General features: G+C 45.5%; 2 gene segments (V, D, J or C); both read right to left on the reverse strand.

Moving 5' to 3' along the window:
• LOC123951612 overlaps positions 1-26284 on the reverse strand; it is a 366823-nt gene that overhangs the window by 144455 nt on the left and 196084 nt on the right.
• On the reverse strand, positions 11670-12341 carry LOC123951616. The segment is given in 2 exon segments: positions 11670-11962; positions 12061-12341. Coding segments are annotated over 2 exon segments (372 nt in total).

Raw genomic sequence — 26284 nt, forward strand, 5'->3', positions numbered from 1 at the left:
CAGATGGTTTTCCTTTGTCCCCAGGAAGCAGCTCCTGTTGTGACAAGACTGTTTCCACAAATGGCCATAGACTTAGAAACCAAGTGCTATAAACTATACCCTATCTGGAAGTTTATTTGTTATATCTGTAGACTGTGTACAGGTCCGTCCAAGTGTCTTCACACTCTGTTCCAGGGAGCGAGCAATGGGACTGACCAATCTCTACATTTCCTACTACCTTCTAATTCTGCTGGATGTTTCCACTGGGATGTATCAAACACAACTCACATGTGAACTATAATGTCATAACCTCTTTGTATTTTCTGGAACCATTCTTCTCTCTGGACACTTTTCTTTCACCGGGCTCTTATATCCTTTCAGTCACAGGAGCTCAGACAGGACAGAGGCTAGGGAAATTGCTACAGCATTATCCAAGCATTATCCAATGTTCCAGCATTATCACTGGAACCAAGTGACTCACTCAAAGGTAAAGGGATGAAGGTGTCCTGAGTGCAGATGAAGGTAGAAACTTTTATTCCATCTGGAGGTCAAAGCCTAGTTTCCTCCTTGCTTGCCCCAGTCTCCACAGTGCTTTATGTACCAAGGCCTTCATCATGGGACTTCCTGTACATCTCCTTCATCAATGTAGTATCTTAAATCTTATCTGGGGAAGCTGGAAAACTCTGTAATTCCTGAAAATACCAGAGTGGATACAATAACAATAAATACAAAATAGAACAGACCTTCTGGAATCTTAAAAAAAAAAAAAAAAAACCTTCCAGCTTAACTTACAACTGAATTCAGTGGTTAGTATCTTCCTTTCTTCTCCTCCTCCTCCCCCTTCCTCACCTCCTCCTCCCCCTTCTTCCCCTTCTCCTCCTCCTCCTCCCCCTCCTCTTTCTTCTTCTTTTAAATGGAACAACATTAGTTATAAATATACTTCCTTCCCTTGTCTGAGTGGTGAGCTAGGAAGGGCTTGAGGATTGCAGAATGTCCTGCTACTTGGTATGAAGGAGCAAAATGAGAACACCTGTGACCAGAGAGGTGGGAACAGTATACCCATGTGCTCAGATATATTCAGGCTGAGTCTCAAAAACTTAGGGTTTACCTGTCAGGGTTATCAAGTGAAGACTCAGAGATGGAGAATTAACCAGAAGCACCTGTTTCCCTCATAAATTTTTCTCATTGAGTAAAAAAGCAGTTGGTAGGGGCGCCTGTGTGGCTCAGTGGGTTAAGCCTCTGCCTTCAGCTCGGGTCATGATCTCAGAGTCCTGGGATAGAGCCCCACATTGGGCTCTCTGCTCAGCGGGGAGTCTGCTTCCCCCTCTCTCTCTGCCTGCCTCTCTGGCTACTTGTGATCTCTTTCTGTCAAATAAATAAATAAAATATTTTTAAAAAAAGGCAGTTGGTCTGAGCCCAACTTATGTTGGCACCAGTTAGTAACTCCAACATGGAAAGTTTCTTCATACCAAATGTCACTACTTATTCTGACCTGTGACCAGGGGTTAAAGCTGCTGAGTGACAAGAGCATTCAGGTGGATGGAGACTGGGCAGGTGCTGAAGGGCCTATCAGGATACATACAGTATGCCTGAAATGGAGGCTTGCCAGTTCCAGGAAAGACACTCCCCATATATTCCCAGGCCTCACCTGCCTCCTGGGCAGCCCAGCTGAAGAAATTTATGACCATGACAAAAGCCATAGCAGGGCCCGAGTGCGGCATTTTGCTGCTCAAGAAGGGGAGGCTGGAGCTCTGGAAAATCTGATCTTTGCCAAAGATACTTGCAGTGTAACTGCCAGCAATTTGAGACAAGCCTAGACAAGGTCTGGAATTATCTACTCTCTTGTCCTACATTCCCCTTATATCAACCCATACAGTGTCTGAGACACACAACTAGATTGGGTTGGGTTTGGGGTGTAGGAGCATATCAAAACTTCTCTGATGCTCTCCCAAGGCAGCTGTTCTTCATTGTCTGAGTATTCGGGCTGGCTCCTGACCCTGGGGTCTATACTCCATGCAGGTTCAGTGATTTATTACTGTTCAGGTTTCATTGCTGAGCAGAAGACACCTGCACCGATGAAGGAAGAAAAGTGTCTATTTAAACCCCTCACATGCCACTGGCCACTCCCACCAGCAAACCAGCTAGCTTTTGGATGAAGCCATATTTTTCTTTCCTTAACTTCTCAGGCAGCACTAAGCTCCACTTCAAAAGCATCTGCTTCTCCCCTCAACACTTGATGTGCATTCCGATGGCCAATGGTTCAGGGTCGCTGAGTTGAGGCCCTTCATCCGTGGCTCGGGGAGCCTCATGTGACTTCTATACCACCTCATTAGAATCATCAGTGAATTGAGGATAAAAATAAACAAAACAGGCTAGTATTGGACAGAGCTCATGAGCACAGTGCTCATGAAGGACAGTGTTTGGGGTGGGACAGAGCTTGTGATGGACAGTGTTTAGGGTGGGACAGTGCTTGTGATGGACAGTGTTCATGAGGGACAGAGCTTTGAGGGACAGAGCTTGTAAGGGACAGAGCTTGTGAGGGACAGTGCTCATGAGGGTAAATCTTCCCAGCTTCATCTGATGCTCTTGTCTCCTCACGAGGCAGATGCATGTTGTTCAACCACAACTTGAAGACACACTTGTTTCCCTCTGTTTACAGTCAAGTCAATTTGCCACTTTGTGAGTTTTTTACCAACCTTTAGGATGTTCCAACTCTCTTGACACAGAGAAAATTTTCCTATACATTTGCTGAAAGGCCTCTTGGCATTCACTGCTACTTAACTTTTGTGCTCATCTCAGGAATACAGAGCTGTTTTGTCTTCAAACTCTGAACTGTCTTGTCTTTTGGAACATCTTTTCGATCTTAGCCTGTGTCCTGTGGGGAAAATATACTATAGGCCTGCAAGAGGTCTTCTCTTCTACATATATCTCGTGGTAACTATAAAATACCTCAGAGATTAAAATGAATACAGTAAATACCACCATCACACTGAAATAATGTCAACATTATGGGATCTTAAGCTTTTTCCTTCAACTTTTCACTTATGGGAAAGCTGAAAGAATAGTAAAAGGGACAGAATAATAAATTGTACATCTGTACCCCAATTGCTGACATTTTGTAACATTTGCTTTATCTCTTTGTATACATTTTACCTTTAACTTCGAGAACATTTTATCCTTGATAATTCAGTTGATCTCTCCTATAAAAAGAGGACATTCTCCTACATAATTTCAAATGTCAGCATTCCAATCAAAACAATATTATTATCTAATATATATTTCAGATTCAGCTTCCTCCAGCTGTACTAAAAGTGTCCTTTATAGATTTTGACTTTTTCTCTGGGACAAAATCAAAGCTCATGTGGTCGATCAGTTTGGTTGTCAGGTCTCTTTAGTCACTTTTAAAATAGGCATCTCTGTCATCAACTTATCGATTTTGGTTCTCATGACTTCGATTTTTTGAAGAGGTCAGGCCAGGTCACTGGTTAAATGGCCCATAATCATAATTCTTGCATTATTATAAGTTAAATATCCTGTAGAGGTTGTGTAGGTGATGCTCCTAGTATTTTCTCTGCCCTGGATCTGAAAGAAGCAATTTCTGCCCTGTTCCTTCTATTGAGGAATAAAAAACCTTTAGAAATCAAACACTCTGCAATGGGTTTGCTCGTTGGTTCTGGAACCACACCTTATAAGAAAAATAAAACAACTAGTTGGCTTTTGAATTGCTTCCTAGACCCTTCCATGGATAGAATGAGGAACTATATCATCTTTAAAATCATAAGTTCATATTGATAGCTTCGATTCAAATCAGTACAGATTCCTTCCTCATCTTTCCTTTTTTAAAATTATTATTATACCTCTCTTCTCTTAGTAGGACTCCTTGTTCTCCATAATATCAGTGAATTACTCACTTGTCTCTTCTATAGTACGTTACAAATGTTTCAGAAGTACAACATGCACTGAAGACATTACCAGCCACAAATCTCCCAAGCGAACTTCATCCTCAATCTCACTGAGCCTTATCACAGTAACATGATTAAATATGAAGACAGAGAGAAACTCTGAAAGACAACCAAAGAAGATTTACAAGTGGCCAATAATAGCATGAGAAGATACTTACCACCACTAGTCATTAAGGAAATGCAAATCCCAAACCACAGTGAGGTTCTACTTCCTGCTTAACTAGAAATGACTATAGAGGGAGGAGGAGGAGGGAGGGGGGAAAGGGAGAAAAAGAGGAGAAAATCAAGTGTTGGTGAGGATGTAGGGAAATTGGAACCCTTCTACACTGCAGATGAGAATGTAAAACAGCACAGCTCCTAAGAAAAACAGCTTGACAGTTCCTCAAAAAGTTAAACATAGAACTACCATATGACCCGCAATTCCGCCTCTAGGTATATGTCCCAAAGAAGTGAAAACAGGAACTCAAACAGATACTTGTAGGCCAATTCCATTCCATTGCAGAATTATTCATAAGAGCCAAAAGGTAGAAATATTCCAAATGTCCATTGACTGATGAATGGATATACAAATGCAATCTGCCCATACAAATGCAATTCCTGTCATAACAAGGAATGAATTTCTGATCCAGGCTACAACATGGATAATCTTTGAACGTATTATGTTCAGTGAAAAAAAAAGCCAGACACAAAAGGAAGAATATGGTGTTTCTATGTGGCAAATTCGTGCAGACAGAAACTAGATTAGACATTAGTAAAACCTCTGATAAGAGAGGTGAAAATTTTTCAGTCTGGTAATTTTGAAGTCATAACTTACTCTGGTATACAATACTTTGATTCTAAGTAAGGTTGAGAATCTATCTACATAACTAGTGGTAATTTGTGTTTATTCTTACATGAAGTACCTAGCTTAAGTATTGCCATTTTTATTGGGTGTTCTTTCTTATTAAGTAACAAGAGTTCTTTATTCCTTCTAGATACCATTAGACAACATCCACTATGCTACAGAAAACCAAACAGATCCTAAAATCTCGGTAGTTTAACTCTATAGAGTTCTATTCTCATGACCCCAGAGCATAATGTGGCATGAACAGTTTTCTTTAGTGGTTGTCCACCAAATTACCATCCAGTGAGTCAAGCTGATTCCATATTCTAATTTAGCAATTTATAGCTTGTGCATGCCCGGTTTATCACAGCACAGGAAAGAGAGTTAATAGGTATATGCACAGAAAGCAGTTAACACAGCCCGAGAATGTTGTGCTCAGAAAGGCTGCTTGCAAGATGGGCCATTGGCTGCCATCTGGGGACTTGGCTGGTAAAGTTATCTGTGCCGATACCAACTTTTCCCAACTAAGAAGGATGGTTCACTTTGCCTAGACTGTTCGTGCAAACGCCTAGTTTATGCTGAACACCAGATTTCCTTCTGGGAGACTACATTTTTAGTATGTGGTGGGCAGTGGGTGCCCATATGAAAAGCCCCCAATAAAAACTTGGCCATTAAGTCGCTAAGAGACTCCTGTGACAGAAACACCATACTCATTTTGCTGCCATTTGGTCACTTCGGGAATGTGAGCTGTGTGTTACCCCTCCAAGGAGGAGGAGAGCATAAGGTCATCTGCCTGTGGATTCCTTCAGACTCTACCTGTGCCTTTTCCCCTTGTGATCGGCCACTGAAGAATTACTGGGTCACTGATACTTCTTGGCTCTGACTACAACTCGATGCGTCTCCCATGAATCCTTTCAGCAAATCTCCAAATGTGGGTGTATACTTGGGGACCCCCAACACGGTGCCATAGGATATTCTAAAAGGCAAGGCTTGGAATTGACTTAGATCATTTTCACACACTTCCCACTGTTCAGAACTTGGGTCATAGGTCCGCAAGGGAGGCTGGGAATCACGGAGTGGCCATGGGGGATTTGGTGAGCAGGAATGGTGCCTTTCACACCAAATCTTCGTCATGGGTTTGCACCCCTCATGTCTTTTCCCTGTCTGTGGCTTACCTCTTCATTCTTATGATGTGTTTTGATATAGAAGAGTTTCATGCAACCGAAACTATAGTTTTCTTTGCGGTTTGTGTTCTTCTGTGTCTCCACTTAAAAAAAAAAATCCTTCCTCAAATAAACGTCCAAAAATAGTTCTCTTAATTTCTTCTAGTAAAATTTAAGTTTTACTTTTCATAATTAAAAGTAGTCCTGAAATAGATTTTCATATGAGGGATGAAGTAGAGTTCCAGAAGTAAGAGGGAGGGGCATATGTTTAGTGAAGAAATAGCCTGTAAAAAAAAGATTCTAAAGGAGGAAAAGAACACGGGTCACACAAGGCAATAACTGAATGTGTGTGAGTGTGGCTGGGACAGGGAGAGCTGGGCAGACTGTGCAGGGTGATGGTGGAGAGACAGGGGGTGGGGGGATCCAAACATTATAGGACCTTGCAGTATTATTGCCTCATAGAAGAAAGGCAGCCAGGAGTAGAGACCATACAAGTGAAGGTCTATGACTTGCAAGCTGAAGGGTAGAAGAGGCCATGGAAAGGAATAAAGGAGTCACTGAAACCCAGATGGGGTAGAAGAATGTGGGGGCTTTGAGATTACGAAGGGAATCTTCATGTATCTCAACTAAAGATGCATTTTCCTTTCTGTGAGTGGAAAGAGAGACCAGCAGAAGAGAGAACTGGCAGGCTAAGGATGTTGGGGTGATGTCCAGTCAGGGTTGGGACTGGCGTAGAGATGGACTTCAACCCCAAGGGTCGTATTGCCAACTGTCCTAAGCTCCCATGCTGGCAAGAGGAGTGACTCCTCTGGAGGCAGGGCCTTCTTGGGGCTCGGGCCAGGCCTCGTGAGTTCAGGGTGACTCAGTCCAACTACCTTTATGTGCAAAGAGGAGGCAGCTGTGCAGCGCTGTGGGGTAACTGTTGGCACAGAAGTACACAGATGTCTGGGAGGAGGTAACGGAAGGCAGTATGAGGTGGAACTCTGCTGTTTTTTGTCTAGAGATATTGTACCCATCGGAGACTTCTCCTTTCCAAGTGTTGCCAACATCAATTGAATAATAGATCAGCCTCAGTCCATGTCCCAGGTCTTGTCGATACCAGTACATATAGTCATAGTTCTCCGTCTGGTGACATCTCAGAGTCACCTCCTTTCCTGTCCTCGTGATCTGATTTCTTGGACTCTGGGTGATCCCAGCATCCATGTGTCCTGTAATAGAGAGTGACACAGACTAATGTTGTCATCTTGGGAGGAAGGTTTGTGTTGTGGTCTTGGGAATTCCAGGGAAGGAAGCCCGCCTGCACTTACCTATCCACAGGAGACAAAGAGCCACACAGAAAAGCCTGGTGACCATTTCCATGGAAGGACAGAATCTTGTGTCTTCTAGTTTTGTTTTGGGGAAATAGAACTTGGGCACCCAGTCACTCAGTGACATTACTGTCCTTGACAAATTCTTGAGCTGCAAAGCTAACCCGCCACACCCATTCCCCACAGAAGCAAATCATTAATATACACAAAGTTGAGTGTCCCAGAAGGGGGGAGAATTTGTTAGTTCACTTTCTGAAGAACACTTATAGGTATATATACTTCTTCTCTACCTTTTTTATCAAGAAAACCTTTTCCTCTATGAATTATGATAAAATTCCTCATTTGCATACTGTTACAATTTTTTCATAATATTTCTGTAGACTAAGAAATATTATTATGATGGTCCTGGTTCTTTGATGACTTTTCTGCTCAAAATTTGCCTCCAAATACTTTTCAGTTTTTCTCTTTGCCTTAACTCTGGATAATTGGATGTTCAGCCCATAGTGATTTTCTTGTTTAAAATAACCATGTCCAGAAAGTTTTCAAAGTCTCAAGGTCAGGGTCATTGGAATTTGAAGAATTATTTTATGTTGTCTCACAATGCCCTGAGTGATGGGAGCCCTGCCATCTGCACTCAGGTCTTCATGCTTCCATGAGTCCGATCGTTCCCTTTGCTTCAGACGAGGCTACAGACAAGGCCACATTCGTTCCAGGACTCTGCTTTTCGTGAGAAAAGAGGGAGCTCATTAGCGGCATAGATGAGATATTCATCCACAAGTTCACATGTCTGAGGACCCCAGGGCCACAACGAATTGTTTTGTCTCCATTCGGAAGGTCTTGCACTCACCAGATGGGTGAATATTGATTGAACCATACATTTGTTCCGTAGTCAAACTTACTGCTTATCAATATCAGTACACACTGCTATTTCCTATATAGGTCATACCTCAGTGTGAGGCTTCTCTATTTCAGTGGCTGCATTCTTGACATACTCTCCGTGGGTAATTCCTACAATCACACAACAGTGAGAAAGGACACGGAATAAGAAATCGGACACAAAGAGTGCTGCACAGAAAGGCTTGTGTGAACCCAGGGGCCTAGGCAAAACCAAGAAGGACTCTCCCCTTGTGCCCAGGACTCACTTAGTTCCAAGAAACTAAGAGCCACATAGCAAAGAAGTCTACTTCCCATGCCTGGGTTGATGCAAAAAAAAAAAAAAAAAGGAAGGAGCTTTTCAGCAAGGACTCATATTCTTTGGGGTAGGGTATATGGGATCTCAAAGGCCTGAGGACTGTTCTCATAATGAAGTATGATCTACCCAGAGGACCAGTATTCTCAAGGATGCTTAATTTTTTTTAGGGAGATAAGCATTTACCAGGAATATTTCTCTATAAATTTATTTTTAAATTAATTATCCAGTCACAAATTTGTCACAAAATTTGCTAGAAATATAGACCTCATCTCGAAGCTTTGTCTATTTTTGGTTTTGTTTTGTTTTGCTTTTTTTGCACTGGTGTTTCCCAAACACCTGGAACACGTCTTATACATAGTGAACAGTGAAGGGTGTTTTGGTCATAAAGTCAATGAAGAATAACTTCAAGCCCTTCTCATTCACACAGGACCTTTCCAAGACTTAAAGAAAATTTTTTTCTATGTCTTTTTGAAAGAGCACCATAAAAGTTATAAGGTTTAGGCTCCATAAAACCTGGATCTGCTCTGCACATGTATTTATTAAGCGATTGTTGCATTAATGAGGAAAATCCAGGCGGACTCTATTTCTGTAAACATAACCCTAATCTGTTCCGTTACACATAGGTTTGGAACATTAAGGAAGCAGGGACCCATATGAGCCTGCTGGGAATTCAAAATAAACCAAAATGAACTGGGAAAAGTTTCATTCATAGATGTTATTATAAGACTTTGAGAAGTTGGATGGAGTTATAAATGAAAAAAAAAAAATGGTGGTCTCTTCTAAAGGGAAGCTTCCAATGGCCTTCTTTCATTGCTATCAGAAAGCAGGGAGGATGAAACCAGAAAGGAGAGAACCAGGATGAAGAAGCAATATTGAAGATATGTCGAGGCATCAGGAGGTGGATTCTACTGGGACCTTCTGAGAAGCCCATGAAATGCCTCCTCAAATTGTCCCCCTGAATGCAGACACTGGAGGTTTCATGTATTGGCTCCTGTCCTGCCAGGAGCATTAGCGCGCCTGCAGCTAGACCTATGATGTCACAGACGGCCCTGGGACAGAAAGCCTGGGCATCAGGGCATGCATATGGGGCACTCTGGAGGCAGACTTGCACGAACATAGTGTCCACAGCACTGGAGGGTGCAATCAGAGGCGGGACAGAAGGTCCTAGAGCTCCACCGTGAAGGACTCTTTTGAATAAAACTGCACTTTTCCTTTATCAGATCTTTATCAGATCACCAACCACACCAAAACCACAATGTTCTGGAAGCACCACACCTTCTTGCATATCAGACTTAATATCAAACAGAGAGTGCTGTCACAGGCCACATTTTCTCACTCCCATAAGAGGCAACTGTTTGCAGTTAATTTCACATAATACATTTTCAGACGACTGTATTTACATTTCAGATGACTTTGTGTCTGGAACATAGGTGAGTCAGGCAAAAGTAATCCGTGCCTGCCTTTGATTCCAGAATTGCCCTCAGTAAATAATTGTGCTAGACCAGAGATTTATTGGCGTTACAAGGGAACTAAGATTTCTTGTGTTGGACAATTTGTTTTATTTTTCTTGCATAAAATCTCTGCAAGACCCATATTATTGGCCTTAGTTTACAAGTGGAAAAACCCAGCCAAATATTTTTCCAGGTCACCAGCCCAAGGCAGGTCAGAGTACGAATAGATGCAAATCTTGGAAGTCCCCTTCAGCGGGTCGCCAACCTGTGCAAATGACAGTGTCGGGGCCAGCATTTCCGGAAGGCACTTTTGATCAGTGTTCCAATTGTGAAGATGTCTCCCTCTCCCCAAATGCAGAAGGTGGGTAGCAGTTAGGTTGGCGTGGCCTAGGTTTGAGCTCCAGTCCCATGTCTGTGAGCTGTGCCTCCTTCAGCCAATCACTTACACTATAACAATGGGCCCTTTCACCTGCAGTGTGGATAAACTGTTCTAGCCCACATGGGGCTCGAGAAAATTAATCAAAAGAGTGTGCTTAAGTATATAGCACCAGGAAAATGAGCAATAAATAAGGGCATTTTCTATAAGGTCACAGAAAAGGAATAAAATTAAAACCCTGTGTGTTCGCTAAGAAGTTTATACCTGCCACCTGAAAATGGTTATGCCACACATTTACTAGCGGTGGGCTCTCTGCTGTTTTCTGCAGTTACTGGCCTGGCCAGAAGTAGCAATTTCAGCTTTTCCTTTCTTTTTTTTTATTTTCTAAGATTATTTATTTATTTATTTATTTATTTGACAGAGAGAGAGAGATCACAAGTAGACAGAGAGGCAGGCAGAAAGAGAAGGGGAAGCAGACCCCCTGCCGAGCAGAGAGCTCACTGTGGGGTTTGATCCCAGGACCCTGAGATCATGACCTGAGCGGAAGGCAGAGGCTTAACCCACTGAGCCACCCAGGTACCCCAGCAATTTCAGCTTTTCTGATGGAAGGTGCTAGATGTAAGAGAGAGCTGCAGCTTCCTCAGACCCTCCCTCCTCCAGAATGTCCAGTGGTTTAGAAGCACTAGTTCCTGTATTACCTCCCATTTTCCTGGGATTCCCAGAGGGCTCCTGTTTCCTTGGCTGAATCCTCTGAGAGACTGGAAACCCCCTGGTCCCTTAGCTCCTATGCTGGGGGATACCCCGGCCCCATCGTAATGGAACCTGTGGGACAGACACACATTCTCTGGCTTGAAGCTGGCTCTAGAAGTGGGCAGGGGATAGCCATGGTAACCCCACCCCATGGAGAGCGACCTGTCCACCACAGCTCTGCTGGTCCCCAAGGATGGAAGACACAGTGGTCTGCTATATCTAATTGGTGAAACACCATACAATTTTAGGGAAATGTTGATTTCAGAGACCTAGCGACCTAGATTTGACTCCTACCTCTGAGACTTTAAATAGGAAATATTTCGAAAGTCCATGAGCTACCATTTCATATCTATAATATGGCATGCTGAGAGCTTCCTCATCTGTGAAATGCTCATACTCATGTCTATCTTGCATTAAAACACATCCCGCACACCTACACCCTAGCACAGTGCAGGAGCTCCTGCCAGGAATTTCGAGAATATTCAGTGAATCTGGGTCCCCAATGTTCAGGAGTGCTCTGGCTGAGCTCAGCAAGGCAGAGTGTTAGAAAAAAACCTAGAAGCATCCCTGGAACTTGGCTGAGGCCCCCTTCCCTCTCCCTCTTACACCCTCAGCTGGAACGGGCAAGTTTGAGTACAGAAAGCCAGTCACGCTGCAGGGCTGTGTCTAGCTGCTGGCACAGAGATACTGGGCTGAGTCTCCCAGCTCCAGCAAGCTCAGGTTCAGCTGGGAGCTGTAGTTACTGAACTGTTGAGCTAAGAACCGTTCGGGCATGTTTCCTTTGTCTCTCTGCTCCTGTTCATCATACTCAATGAGGAACTTGGGGCCCTGCCCTGGGGTCTGCTGGTACCATCGCACACTGCTATGCCCAGAGACAGGTTGGCATTTCAGCACGGCCTTCCCCCCACTGCCTCGGATTAGGTGTCTGGGCGTCTGGATGATTTCGGCACCCGCCGGACCTGTAGAGGGAGGAGATAGCTGCTGATGACCTGGTCTAGGAAGGAATTTGAGATTCCCGCAGCAGTTCAAGTGATGTCCCACCTGAGCTAGGACTCACCTGCCCCCAGGAGACAGAGGGACACCCAACAGAACAGCTGGGTGCCCCTGGCAGACCCAGGCAGGACAGGACGGCACATCTTCTGACTCAGGGCTCTGGTCTTCCTCCCTTAGCTCTGTTCGAAGGGCTTGCCTGTGACGTCACCGTTCTGATGTCACTGTCCTTGTCAGCTCCTGCAGCCACCCTGTACCCCTGCACCCTCCGGGCGGGCTCACCTGCTGCAGACCCCCCCTCCATTCTGTCCAGCTGCTTCCCGGGCAGCTGGGGCGGGCTGCGCTGAGCTGGGTGGCCATCCCCCACAGCTTCTCTGTTTTCCTCTGTGCTCCTTTCTCTGCACCTGACTTGGGTTATTCAGGCTGCCCCATGGAAGCCTCATCACACTCTGCACCAATGTAGGCTCCAAGAGAGGTCTTTACACCAAGAAACGTGGAATTCCTAGCTCCCTGTTGTGGCAAACACACCTGAGCATCAGTTAATGTGAGAAGACTGTGATGGGCCCTCCAGGTGTCAGCATTAACTCTGATTGATCAGCAATCTCCTTGATGCCTGGACCAAGGCAAACCTGTTTCTCCTTAACCCTCCCTCTCCCAGGCGCTGCCATCAGTGGCCAGCTCAGTGGAGCCACAGCGCCCTCAAGTGGCCCAAGCAGGCCAGGTAGAGGTCTGGGCCCTAGGATTCTGCAGGGCCCAGCTCTGGGTGATTCGACGCCCACCTATGTCTAGCTCACCCTTTGCACGTGTTCATGAAGGAACCATGAAGCAAACATTTTTCCAAGAAAAGAATACAAGTTCTAAATCTCATCGGTTAGTGTTCTAGGAAAGGAGATACCAGCCAGTCATCAGATGCCAGCTGCCGTGGGGAAGTGATAGGACTCTGGGCAAAGTGTTCTCTTTAAGCAAAGGTAATTCCTAGAAGAGGCTGACTGTGGAGTTTCAGCCCCCCAAAAATGTAAGCAGCTAGTGAAATAAGCCCATCGCTCTCACGAAGAGGGAACTACATGTACCATATATGTATGTATATATAATATATATTAAAACCCTATTCATATATATGTATATATAATACATACATAGTAATACCCTGTTCACATCTTTTGCTCTTTTTTATTGAATTTTCTTTTTTGTTGTTGATTTGTAGGAATTCTTTACATGATGGATACCTGCCCTCTTTCAGATAGCCATCTATCCATCTTAATATCATTTGATGAACAGAATTTTCAATTTTTGATAAAGAAAAATATACTTTTTCCAGATGATAACTTTCCTTGTCTTCAAGAAATCTTTGCCCATTTCAAGTGTGAGGAGGAGAATTTGCTGTTTTATTTCGGAAGCTTTATTGTTCAGAAGATGTACAGATCATCGAGAACGTTGATCCAAGTCATAATTTTTTTATGACAAGGGTCTGCAAACTTTCTCTGTAAGGGGCCAGATAGTGCCTGGCTTCCTTGTTGAGCACAAGGCAGTCTCTGAGTCCACCACTCAGTCTGCCATTGTAATGCAAATGCAGCCAGAAGCAGTATGGACGGGAAAGAGCCTGGCCATGCACCTACCCAACTTTCCATTCCGATACAGATATCTGAGTTTCATATAATTATCATATGTCACAAAATGTCATTCTTTTTATATTTTTTCAACCATTAAAAATGTAAAGACCATGATTAGCCATATAAAAGCAGGCAGAGGTCATGTTTGAGCTGTGGGCATTAGTTTGCCCACTCTTGATTGATGGAGTAAGATGCAAAGATTGAAATTCATTCTTTTTCCACGTGGATATACATTTCTTCCAGTCCACTTGTTGAAAACACTATTTTCCTCTCTTTGTGCTACTTTTAGTGTTTGATCTAGAGATTATGACATGCATCTTTAATTTGTCATAGTCTAGCTGCAAAATGGCCTATTAACTATAGGGTTTTTTATACATGCCCTTTATTAGGGGAAGAAAGTTACTTCCAATTACTTCCTATTTGCTAAGAGTGTTTCTTAGCACCCGGCAACGGGTGTTGGATTTTTGAACTGTTTTTTTGAGAATCTATAGAGATGATTGTATAATTTTCCTTTCTTTTTTTTTTAGTATTTGATATAGTAAGTTACATAGATAGTTTTTTAAATGTTAAAGTGACTGCACGTTACTGAGATAAACTCCTCTTGGTCATGCTATGTTACCATTTTTAGATGTTACATTCCATCTATTAAAATTTAAGAGGATTATTAACATGTGTTCACGAGGGATATTGGTCTGTAGTTCTCTTGCGGTACTTTTGTCTGATTTTGGTGGTGGCTGTGCTGGCCTCAGGATGAGTGGGGGATGATTCCCTAGCCTTCAGTTTTCTCCCTCCCTATGACTTTAGTGGCATCCTATCAATTTTGATATATCTTCATTTTTATGCTGTTAAAACCACTTTGTCATTTCCCTTTGAATTTATTCTTTGTCCCATGGTCAAGAATATACTATGTATGACTTAGATGCTTTTACATGTCTTAATTCTAATTTCAAGCCCAGAGCCTGTAGGCCATCTGGGTACACAATCACGTGCAGCTGGAAAGAACACATACCCTGCTGCTGTTGTGTGAAATATTCCACTAACGTCAAATAGGTCACGTCGATCGATAGTGTTGGTCATGCCCTTTGTAGCCTTACTGACTTGTGCGTGTGTGTTAACTTGTTCAGTCTGTTACCAGGAAGTATTAAAACGATGGTTTTAATGGTGGATTTGTCCAGTCTTCCTTGCAGTACAACCCATTTTACTTCAGTATTTTGAAGCTCTGTTTTTATTTTATTTTTTTTTTAGATTTTATTTTTTTATTTGGGAGAGAGAGAGAGAGAATGAGAAAGAGAGAGCATGAGAGGAGAGAGGTCAGAGGGAGAAGCAGAATCCCTGCCGAGCAGGGAGCCTGATGTGGGACTCCATCCCAGGACTCCAGGATCATGACCTGAGCCGAAGGCAGTCACTTAACCAACTGAGCCACCCAGGTGCCCTGAAGCTCTGTTTTTTGAAGCATAAATACTTATGATTATTATGTCTTCTTAAGAGATGGCCCCTTTGTCATTTGGATATGACTTTCTTTATCCCAGAAGATATTCTCTGCCCTGAAATTTACTTTGTCTGATATTAATACTGCTGTCCAGCTTCCTTTGGGTGAGTAGTTAGCATGGTACACCTTTTCCATCCTTTTACCTCTTATATTCTGAGTCTTTATAGCGCATTTCTGAAAGGTAGCACATAATTTTTTTTATTTAATATCACAATCTCTGTTTTTTAATTAGGGCATTTAAACTGTCTTTGGTGTGGTTATTGATCTGGTTACTTTCATGTCTACCATGCTGCTATCGGTTTTTATTAGTCCTGTCTCTTCTTCGTTTTTTATTCTTTTTTAAACATCTTCTTGTAGATTAATTGGTATTTTAATAATAATTCCCTTTCATCCTTTTTGTTGGCTTATTAGCTAGAACTCTGTGTTTTATTATTTTAGTTGTGACTCTAGGGTTTGTGCTATATAGCTCTGCCTTACTACATTCCACCTTCAAGTGATGTTATGTGAGCTTACATAGATTATGAAAACCTTCCAATGGTACGACACTCATCCATTATCCTCTCCCTGTCTTTATGTGACCGCTGTCATACATTTTACTTTAACATATATTATAAACCCCACACTATGTTGGAATTATTTTGGCATAAACAGCCAATTGTCCTTTAAAGACATTTACATTTTTAAAAACTTGCCTTTGGGTCATTAAGCATCGGGTTACTTAAAGTTCCCCCATAGCTCACCATTGCCCCTTTCTCCCTCTGTGTCATTATGAAATCATTTACTATTACACCTTTGAGATCATTCATCTTCTCTTCCTTAATGTCTAATTTGGTATTAATTCTACCCATTGCGTGTTTCATCACAGAAATATATTTTTATCTCCAGAAGTTTGATTTGAATTTCTAGTTAATTTGAACATGTAGGATACAGTTATAGCAACTATTTTCATACTTTTGCCTGCCAATTTGTCAAATTGGGATTTGTTTCTTTTCACTGATTTTTCTCCCCATGATGGGTCATCTTTCCCTGTCTCTTTGCACGCCGATAATCTCTGATTAGATGCCAAAAATTATGTATTTTACATTTTCATGTGCTCGGTGTTTCTGTTACTTCTATTATATTCTTCACTTTGTTCCATGATTTGGTTACATTACTTGGAAACAAAAAGCAGACATTCCTAGCCAGCATATTCTCCTGGAGAACTGGACGAGCTGTTTCTAAACATACATGAAAAATACAAAGAGTCCAGCGTGGTGAAGAACTCTTAATAAAAAGGAACAAAGCTGACGGGAATTAGACTGCCAGATGTCGAGAACTATCATAAAGCTATAGTGAACAGGGCAGTGTGGTATTTGTGCGAGAACAGACAAGACCGACAAACGTAACAGATGAGAGACGTAAGAAAACAGACCCACACATGTACAATGACTGATTTCAGACAAGTGATATTACACAGTGGTGAGGAAAGTACTCTTCATCAAAGAGTACTGGGTCAGTTGGAAAACCATGTGCAAAAACATAACTTGACTCCTTCCCCGTTTCATATACAAAGAATTAATTCCACCTGAGCTGCAGATCCATGTATGTAAAAGGGGTAAAATACAAATAAGTTAGAGGGAAATCTAAGAAAACACGATCATTTTGAAATAGGCAAATATTTTCTAGACACCAGAATACAGAATGCAAACCAAAAAGGGGGAAAAAACGGAATGATTTTGGACTAAGAATTTCTGTGTATCGAAAGCTACCATTAAGAGAGTGGAAGAGGGGGCGCCTGGGTGGCTCAGTGGGTTAAGCCGCTGCCTTCAGCTCAGGTCATGATCTCGGGGTCCTGGGATCGAGTCCCGCATCAGGCTCTCTGCTCAGCAGGGAGCCTGCTTCCCTTCTCTCTCTGCCTGCCTCTCTGCCTACTTGTGATCTCTCTCTGTCAAATAAATAAATGAAATCTTTAAAAAAAAAAAAGAGAGTGGAAGAGGGACCCACAGAGTATGCATGTGTGTGTGCGTGTGTGAGCACAAGCATGCGTGTGTGTGTGTGTGCACGCCAAGTGGATCCCTCCTTCACCTCTGGTGTGAGTGTCATTTGGCGTGACTACTTTCAAAACGTCAGAGTCCCGGGAGGGGGTTATGGACATTGGGGATGGTATGTGCTGTCGTGAGTGCTGTGAAGTGTGTAAACCTGTCGATTCACAGACCTGTACCCCTGGGGATAAAAATACATTATATGTTTATAAAAAAAAAAAATTGGAAGGGGAGGCGAACCATAAGAGATTATGGACTCTGAAAAACAACCTGAGGGTTTTGAAGGGTCGGGGGTGGGAGGTTGGGGGAACAGGTGGTGGGTAATAGGGAGGGCACGTTTTGCATGGAGCACTGGGTGTGGTGCAAAAACAATGAATACTGTTACGCTGAAAAAATAAATAAAATGGCAAAATGTCAGAGTCCCAAATGGCTGATGCAACTATCATTCAGGTCTCCTTTGAATCACTTCCTTTTAGCCCCGTCTCAGCGGGAGTTCCATTTTATACAAACCTCGGTGAATGTGTATCATGGTTGTGACTGACAGTAGCTCTGGATTAATTGATCTCAGTGGCAAGGATTCTAATTTACTTATCTTTATGGCTGGTCATAATGGCCTTAGCAGCGTTCCAGATTGGTGGGCCCATCCCTGGGCATATAGCGTGGCCTGAATAAGGGACACGGAGTAACCGGAGTTTATTATAAATGTGCCAAAACGTCATAGTTTTACAAGAGCATATGTCACAATACCTGAGATAAACGCTGATATTCCATCCCAATTATAAAATCTTGAACTGTATAAAGGAATCCAAAAAGCACATAAGCCAAAATTATTATAAGCCAAAAGACGTTCTGGTATTTTGAAGGTTATTTCCTGACGTTCTACTATCAGAAGAACAGCTGAAGTCCCCAATGCTCTTATTACCCCTGATGAGGAAGAACAGGGCACCTCCTTTGTTCAGCGATCCTGTGAGCTAGGAGAAGAGAGCACACGAGGTTTGTGAGGAGCAAGGAGGTGACTGTGACCCACTGTGGTGGGACTGCTGGCACAGAGGTACACAGCTGAGTCCCCCTGCTCTGCACGCTGGATCTGCAAAGTGGAGCTGGTCCCCTGAGACCTCTCGGCAGAGAGTCGATCATTGGTCATCCCTGATTTGTCCACTGGGTCCTTGTTTTGGAAGTAAATCAAAAATTCCGGGCCTTTCCCCATGGTCTGTTGGTACCAATAAAGGCTAATATGACCAGAAATGGGATCACAATTGAGAGTTACGTTTTGGCCCCTCTTTGTGACCCTGTGCCTGGGGAACTGAGAGACTCCGGGTCCTGCGTGACCTGTGGAGACAGAAGTCGGGCGCAGTCAGGAGAAATGGATTGTCCTCCTGGCACGTAATCATCGCTCACACTCACACACAAGCATTCGCTGAAACCGCTTGGTGTTCTGAGGACTCACCTTGCCCCAGGAGACAGAGGGTCACCCAGCAGAGGAGCCTGGGGTCCATGGTGGAGTCAGGGCTGGGGTGGGCGGTTCACCAGATGGAGGTTCTCGTGAGCGTGAGCCAAGAAGGAGGGAGGTCCCTTGCCTGCACAAGGCAGTTCTCACAGTGACATCACTGAGCCTCAGGATTGCTGCTTTCACTTGATTATATCTAAGCTGCCGGCCGCTCTGAGATGCACCATTCTGCTGTGGACCATTAAGAAAGAAAAAAATGATTGTCACTCATACTCAGAAGTGTTAAAACACAAAATGTCGTGAAGCTTAGAATGAATGAACACTGGTCATTGGAAATTAACTTGATGTGATCACGGATTCTGTCAGGTCCTGGCTGTCAGCGCTCTGAACCAGGACGCTCAGCTGCCCCACACTCGGCACCTGGCTGGTGTCCCCTGTCTCTTAGAGACTCTCTCAGCTTTCGTGTTAACAGCACTTCCAACCTGAGGGATAGAATGCTGACCTTTCACCTCCCCTTGCGTGTTCCTATTTGACCTCAACCATGCGTTTGCCTGGTCACATCTGTGGTTTGGGCACAGGGCACGTGGGGGTGTGGGGAGAGGCAGTCACACCTGTGTCCTGAAAGCAGTTTGAATTCACTGTTCAGACCTACAAGGGGGTGGCATGATGCCCCTGGCAGGTACTGATCTAAGTTGGGATCTTCTATTAATTCTGGAGATGAAAAGCAGAATTCCTTCTCTCCATTCATTCATCTCCATAGTGCTTTTTGTCCTCAACAACTTATCATGGTGCCTCTGGTGTTTCTAAGTCACTTCTTAAATAAATAAAGGGCACCTGGGTGGCTCAGTCAGTTGAGTGTCTGACTCTAGATTGCAACTCGGGTCATGATCTCAGGGTCGTGGGATGGAGCCTGCATTGGGGTCCTCACTCAGTGTGGGGGTAGGGAGGGTCAGCTTGAAGATTCTGTCCCTCTGCCCCCAACCCCGGTCATGTGTGCTCTTTCTCTCTTACTCTCTCTCTCAAATAAATAAATAAATCTTTAAAAATAAAAAAACAGTAAAATAAATGTTTCTTTCTCTCTCAAATAAATAAATCTTTAAAAATTAAAAAATAATAGTAAAATAAAGAAGTGTTCCCAACGTCCCCTCCGAGGAGTCAGACCGTTTCACCTTTATTCTAGTGAGAGGTGTGCAGTAAAGATGGGGGGGGGTGGTAAACTGATCCTTGGCCTCCTTAAGTCTGCTTAGTGACTTGATTGCTCATTTGTGTTCCTGACATAGCTTTCAAAACCTTATCAGCAGCCCCTCTCCAATAAGGAATGATACCCAAATCCTCCCAAAACAAGATAAGATGCCTCTGAGCTGTGAGGTGGGGAAACTGGCCTGCTTCTGGGCCCTGGAGTCTCCTCCAGCACTGGGGGGTTTATTAGGGTGCCCCGTCCAACTTCCACTGCGACCTTCAGTCCTAACTCCAGCTGTCCCACCGCACGGCCAGCCTTCACAAGGAAAACGAGAGTGGACATGTTAATTTCACCTTCGACGTACATTTCCCCATTTACTAACCACTTAACAGGCCAACTAATCAGGATCAGCTTGGAATTTGTCGTTTTCCCGTACATTTTACATGCTTGAAGGGACCACTTACTTGCCTCTCCCCTTTCCCTCATTTTAACAATCCCTTCTCACAGATTTCCCTTCCCTCATTATCTGCCTGCATGTCGTGAAGGAATGATTTTCTCAAAGCTCAGCTCTCTGGGGGCCTGGCCACCGACCAGACCAGCTGCCTCCAGGACCTCTCCACGGCCAGTATCATGATGCATTTCCCTCCAGACCAGCTGCCTCCAGGACCTCTCCACGGCCAGTATCATGATGCCTTTCCCTCCCGTGGTTGTGGGACACACACACCCCCTCCTAACCTTGGTGTGTGGTCTGAAGATGGACAACCCCTTCCTCCCTGTGACCCGGTGGTTGCTGCCCCTCCCACACAGACACCATCAGACTGGCATCTGTAATCAGGTTCCACCATTTATCACCTCTGGGTCCATGTAAAAGGCCGTCAACCCTTCTGAGCCTGAGCCTCCTCTGTAAAGCAGGATTAAGGCCACTTCATAAGGTCTTACGAAGAGTAACGGGCAGATTGCATAGTCCCTGGTAGGTGCAGTAAGTGCCCACCCCTGTCTTCCTCCCAGTCTTGTCACGTCAGGGGGCGTGGCTGGAGCTCGCAGACCTCCCAGCCTATGAGTGATGGAAGAGCCGTACTCATCCCCCAGGAGCCAGAGTCTGGAGAACGTGGGAGCTCGAAGAAGTGTCGTCACTTAAGACCAGTCAGGAAAGGTAGACGGTAGATGACCGAGTGTCCATGGACCTGTCACTCCCTTGTGCAACATGAAGCATCAGAGAGAAGCAAGTTAGGTCTGTGTCCACCAAGCCAGACAAATGAAATGCAAAGTAGATTAAGGGGGAGAAGTGTGCATATGGCAGCTGATGGGCACAGGTGGTCCCACTTTTTGCAGGTGTATTTCAGTGGACAGGTTTGCAGGACCCCAGAGAAAAGAGTTGGTAGGAAACACACCAGAACGTTAATATTGGCTACCCACCTATGACAGGGACAGATGGAGGTGTGTTTGGAGAGGGGAGAGGATTATTAACGCTTAACATTCTTCTTTGTACATTGTTGATTTTTTTTTTATTACAAAAACATGGCTTAACCACATGACAGCTTTACATTCAGACCCTTGGTGGGGTTTCCGGATGTGTGGTGTCTAAACGGGCAAAGTCCAGAAAGGCACAGGTCATGGAACACTTAGCAATACCACCCCCCTTTTTTATTTTTACTTTTTTGAATACGTGCATACGACTGGCCTGTCACTGGGGGGGGGGGGGGCAGAGAGGTGGGCAGGTCTGATGTTGCCTTTAGCGGGTGCTATGAATAAACACGGTTTCTCTCTCTGAGGGACCGACCTCCACTGCTGGGGAGTGGAGGTCCTGCCTGACTCCTCATTACAGAACAAGCTCCCTTATTTGAAAGAGAAGGGACATGAGCGCCTTCTAGTGCCTGTATTTCCAAACTCAGCAAAAATAAGTACATGTTTCCAGGGCTAGAGGTACCTGTCTTCTTGTTCCTAATTCAAGCAGCAACATTATTACCACGCTGATTGTGATGTGATCCCAGGGTTCGTCAACAGGTCACAGCCTCTTCAAATAAGATTTTTGCAAACGAGTGGGAAGAGCTGCTGTCCCCAGGGAAGATATTCTGGCTCCAGTCTTTGTAAGGTTGGACCCTGAAATAAGTAGTCTATTTCTGGTCTTCTCTGCCTCAGGAGACGAAACTGCATTAGTCTTCAAAGCATTGATGTGAATCATTCAGGCAAAACTGGGGTTTCAGTCTGTCCTTGGGCCATTCTGGGCATCCGTTTGATATTTCCACCCTGAAGGACTCTTAAAATTCTTCAAGGACTCATACATAGACTCTCTCTAAAAATGGAACCTCTAGCGTGGCCTCAGCAGGTACCTGCATGGTCTTCCTTCTGCTGTTGGCACTGAGGAGAACAAGGGGTTAAAGACATCCAGGCTCCCCACACAGCTGAGGTTTACAGTTTAGAGAGTGAGAGGCTTTCCAGTAAATGGGGTCATGTACAATGATCGCTGAGTACTGGAAGATTTGAGCACCTGGGGTACTGAGACTGACCCAGTCATCCCATGAGCAGTGCTCCCCTGTGCGGGCACTCGCCAACAGGACAGCTGCAGAAGGAGGACGCGAATGAGAGACCTGTGTTGACGCAGGAAGAACAGCCTTCCACTGGGGAGGAAGGTGACTCCGGTGGGGGATGACGAGAGCTGAGGCTGGTGTGGTGGAGGCAGAAATAAGAGCAAACGGGGTGCAGAAGGACAGCCAGGAGTGGATAGGTGGGAACAAAGTCTCTGGCTGAGATGAAAATGTCCTGGGGCAGATGGACTCATCCAAGGCTAGTGAGAACAGGGATCTAGACCTGTGGCGTCAAGGGTGTTGGATTTCAGGGGCACCTGGGGGCTCAGTCAGTTAGGCGGCTGCCTTTGGCTGAGGTCACAATCCCGGGGTCCTGGGATAGAGCCCTACGTGGGCTCCCTGCTCACCAGGGAGTCTGCTTCTCCTTCTGTCTTTCCCCTTGCTTATGCTCTCTCTCTCTTGCTCTCTCTCTCTCTCTTTCTCTCTCTCTCAGATAAATATATAAAATTTTCAGGAGAAAAAAAAAAACAAAAAGAGCATTGGATTTCAAATGGTCTTCCCTTTCTGGAAGCACCAGGGTAAGCGGAATGGCTCTGAAGTCCAGAGCTGTGACAGCTCGGATGGCAGAGCGACAGAAGGGCTCTGTGAAAGCTCCAGAAGAAGGGCTCCAGAAGAGGAGGCTGGGTCCCCATGCTGGGGAGTCCAGGACAGGATGCCCTGGGACGGCGTCCTCCCTCACCAGGGACAAGCCCAAGCCCGTTTTCTGGTGGCCTGTCTGTGCAGGGGAGGTGACTCTGGGGTGCCGGCTGGAATGAGAGGACACAGAGGTCAGGGACACACTGTCAGACAAGAGGACGGCATCTTCGGCTACGACAGAAAGTCACAGACCCATGGGGTATTTCTTCTTTGTGCAAGTGGTACTCTATCGGCTTAGTCCGGTTTGGGGTCCTGTTGATGTCTGTACATGTCTGGCCATGGACAACAGTCACGAGCATCTCAATGTCCCCCTCTGTCCTGTTCTTGTTCTCTTGGGGTCTGGATAGTTCCAGCATCCCGTCTGTGACTGAGAGAAGCCAGAGCTGGAGACAGTGCCAAAGAGGGATCCTGCTAGGGTAGACACACGGTAAAGTCTTAGGATAGGGCTTAGTGTGCCCAGGAAAGGGCTTTGCGGGGGAGGGGGATCCCCTGCCCCAGGAGACAAAGGGCCACACAGCAGAGGAGCCTGGCGGCCATGCAGAGTCAGGGCAGAACAGGGGAAGCAGGGGACATTTCTCCAGTTTGGGTATTGGGGAAGTAAGACTTGGCTCTCAGTAGAGCCAGACAGTGACCCCTTCACCCACGCCTTATCTCACCGTCTACCTTCCCCACCCTCCATATCCGGTCATAGACCTTCACTGATACAGTCTCTGCTCCTGGCTGCCTTTCCTCTGTGAGGCAGTAGCGCCTCAAGGTCCTATAATATTTGCACTCCCCTGTCTCTCCGTCGACACACAGTACCCCCCGCTCTGTCTGACCCAGCCACACTCGTGCACCTTATTTCCTTGTATGCGTCATGTTCTTTCCCTCCCCTGGAATCTTTTCCACAGGCCGTCTCTTCCGCCCCAGACATAGGTCCCTTCTTCTTATTCCTAGATCTCTACTCCATTCCTCACGTGGAAAGATATCCCAGGTACACTGACTCTTTCTTGCGAAAAATAAAATTTTAATTTAGCTGGAATAAATGAAGGCATTCATTTAGACATTCATTTAAGGGGGAATTTGTTTCGTTGAGACACATAGAACACCACAATTTCAGTTGCATTACATGAAACTTGTACAGCAAAGCACACCGTAAAAGTGAAAACGTTAAGTTACAGATTAGGAAAAGATGTGAGGGATGGGAGCAGAGGATGACGATTCAGTGTGGAATTATATGTTCCCCACAGTTGTCATAGGAAGAGGTCATGATGGTCCACAAACTTTCCACTGCCACCCAGCTGGACGCAGGATGGCCTGGGGAGTCCCAGCCTCCCCTGACCAGCCCGGTTGCCCAGGCTACTGATGGGGGAAGGACACATGGGGGAAGCTTGGACTTGGGAAACATGAATTTGTTTCCGGGTTCTGCTTCTACTAGACCACGAGACCCTGAGGAATTGACTGACTGTCCCTATGTTTTTTCACCTACAAAGAGGGTATAGGACTATTTGATTGGGGTGATTGTTGCAAAGTGTTAAAACATACAATATCTACAAAGAATCTAGCACACCCAGGGGGCTGGTTGCCACTCCTATGTTGGTGTCACCCAGGACTTGACAGGCACCGGGTGGTGAGGGCACAGACGTGGAGACACTCAGTGTGGGGACAGATGTGGAAACACCCAGGCCATGCCTGTGAGCCTGGCTTCTGCTAGTGGACAGTACTCCAAGCTCAGGAGGACAGGAAATGTCTGAAAAAACTGAACACCTCCCTTTTAGGAGAGAAACATCAGTGGGAGCCTGCCTGCTCTCTCACTGTTAGAGCAAGGCTGGTAGGTTTGTGGACAGAATGCTGGTGACCCCACAGGACTGTGCCAAACAGCTGGTGCAGAGAGGCACAGCCGAGTACAATGGTCCTCAGGAGTTCACGCACAGCTCAGAGTCATAGTCACTGAACTGTTGCCCCGAGAATCGATCCGAGAAGTTTCCTTTTGCTCTTTGCATACCTTCATAAAACTCTAAGAGGACCTGGGGGGCCCTGACCCGGGGCCTCATGATACCAAGGTACACTGGGCTGCTCAGAGATAGGGGAACATCTCAGAGTCACTTGCTTTCCTTTTGCTTTGATCAGGCGTCTTGGAGTTCGGGTGACTCTAGCCTTCACTGGTCCCATGGAATGCAGACACAAAATGAACAGGGGAGAGCCTGGTGACTTACCCAGATAGTAAAGTAGAGGACTGAGGAGTCAGCAAGCTCCAAAGATCAATGCTGTCCTTGCCCGCTGGACTGACCTGCCCATGGGTGACAAAGCCTCAGCCAGCAGAGAAGCCTGGAGCCCAAGGCACGGAGAGGTGGGCAGCACTGTGCCTCTGGTGCTCAGGGTTCTGGTCCTCTTGGGTAAGATCTGAGCTCTCACGTTTGCTCTTCCTGGCTGGAAGGTTATTCTGGGATGGCACTGCCCTATTGGCATCACCCCACAGAAAGTGCAGCCCTGAACCCCAGACTCCCTTCCCGTCTGCAGGTAGGAGGGCTGGCTTCCGGCAAAGTCCAGGCCCACGCAGCTGCCCAGATGTGTCTCTGAGGCCAGCCTCCTCTGCGGCACCTGCCCACCACCCCGCTCTCCCCCACCACTAGGATACCCCTTTACCTCCCACCCTCCCCACCTCTAATTGTGCTGGAGCTCTCCCACCCACCAGTGCATTGGCTGGGGTGAGGGGCTGTGACTAAACCCCGTTCCCACTCTGCCTGCGTGTCCTCCAATCCCCTTTCAGATGTTAGGTTCACAACAAACTTTGTCATTACGTTTTCCTTTCCCCGGCAGCATGCACACACCCACCCTGACTGCTCGTGCTGCAGAATCACCAAGATTCAGTCCATCTGATCAGATCCAAAGGGGCCTGGATTGCTTATGAATTACTAGGAGTACAGATTCCCCAGAAACCATTCCAGGACTTTATCGGCTTACAGCACAGGCTTAACCAACTCAGGATTTCCCACCCTCAAGCCCAGACCAGGTATAATGTTCTGGATAGTTTAAGTCTAGCCCTCCAGATCCGCCCTGTCCCGAGAGGCTAACCTCTGTGGATGATATTAAGTGGGGTCCTTTTCCCTCTACCTTGCAGTTGAGTGTAGCTCCTGGGAGAAATGGCAGGAGCAAGAAGGCAGGGTCACCAGCTGTCCTGGTTTGCAAGATCTGTTCCCTCGGCTTCCTTCTCCAGGTCATGTTTCATAGTCCCTACTCCCCCCCCCCCCCGCCCCCTGCTCAAAGCAGCAGTGTCCCTTAGCCACAGGGTTCGAGTGCCCAGGGACTCCCACTTCTCATCCTCCCAGTCCAGTTGTCTCAGG

The sequence above is a fragment of the Meles meles genome, chromosome 10 (genome assembly GCF_922984935.1).
Source record: "Meles meles chromosome 10, mMelMel3.1 paternal haplotype, whole genome shotgun sequence".
Taxonomy (NCBI): domain Eukaryota; kingdom Metazoa; phylum Chordata; class Mammalia; order Carnivora; family Mustelidae; genus Meles; species Meles meles.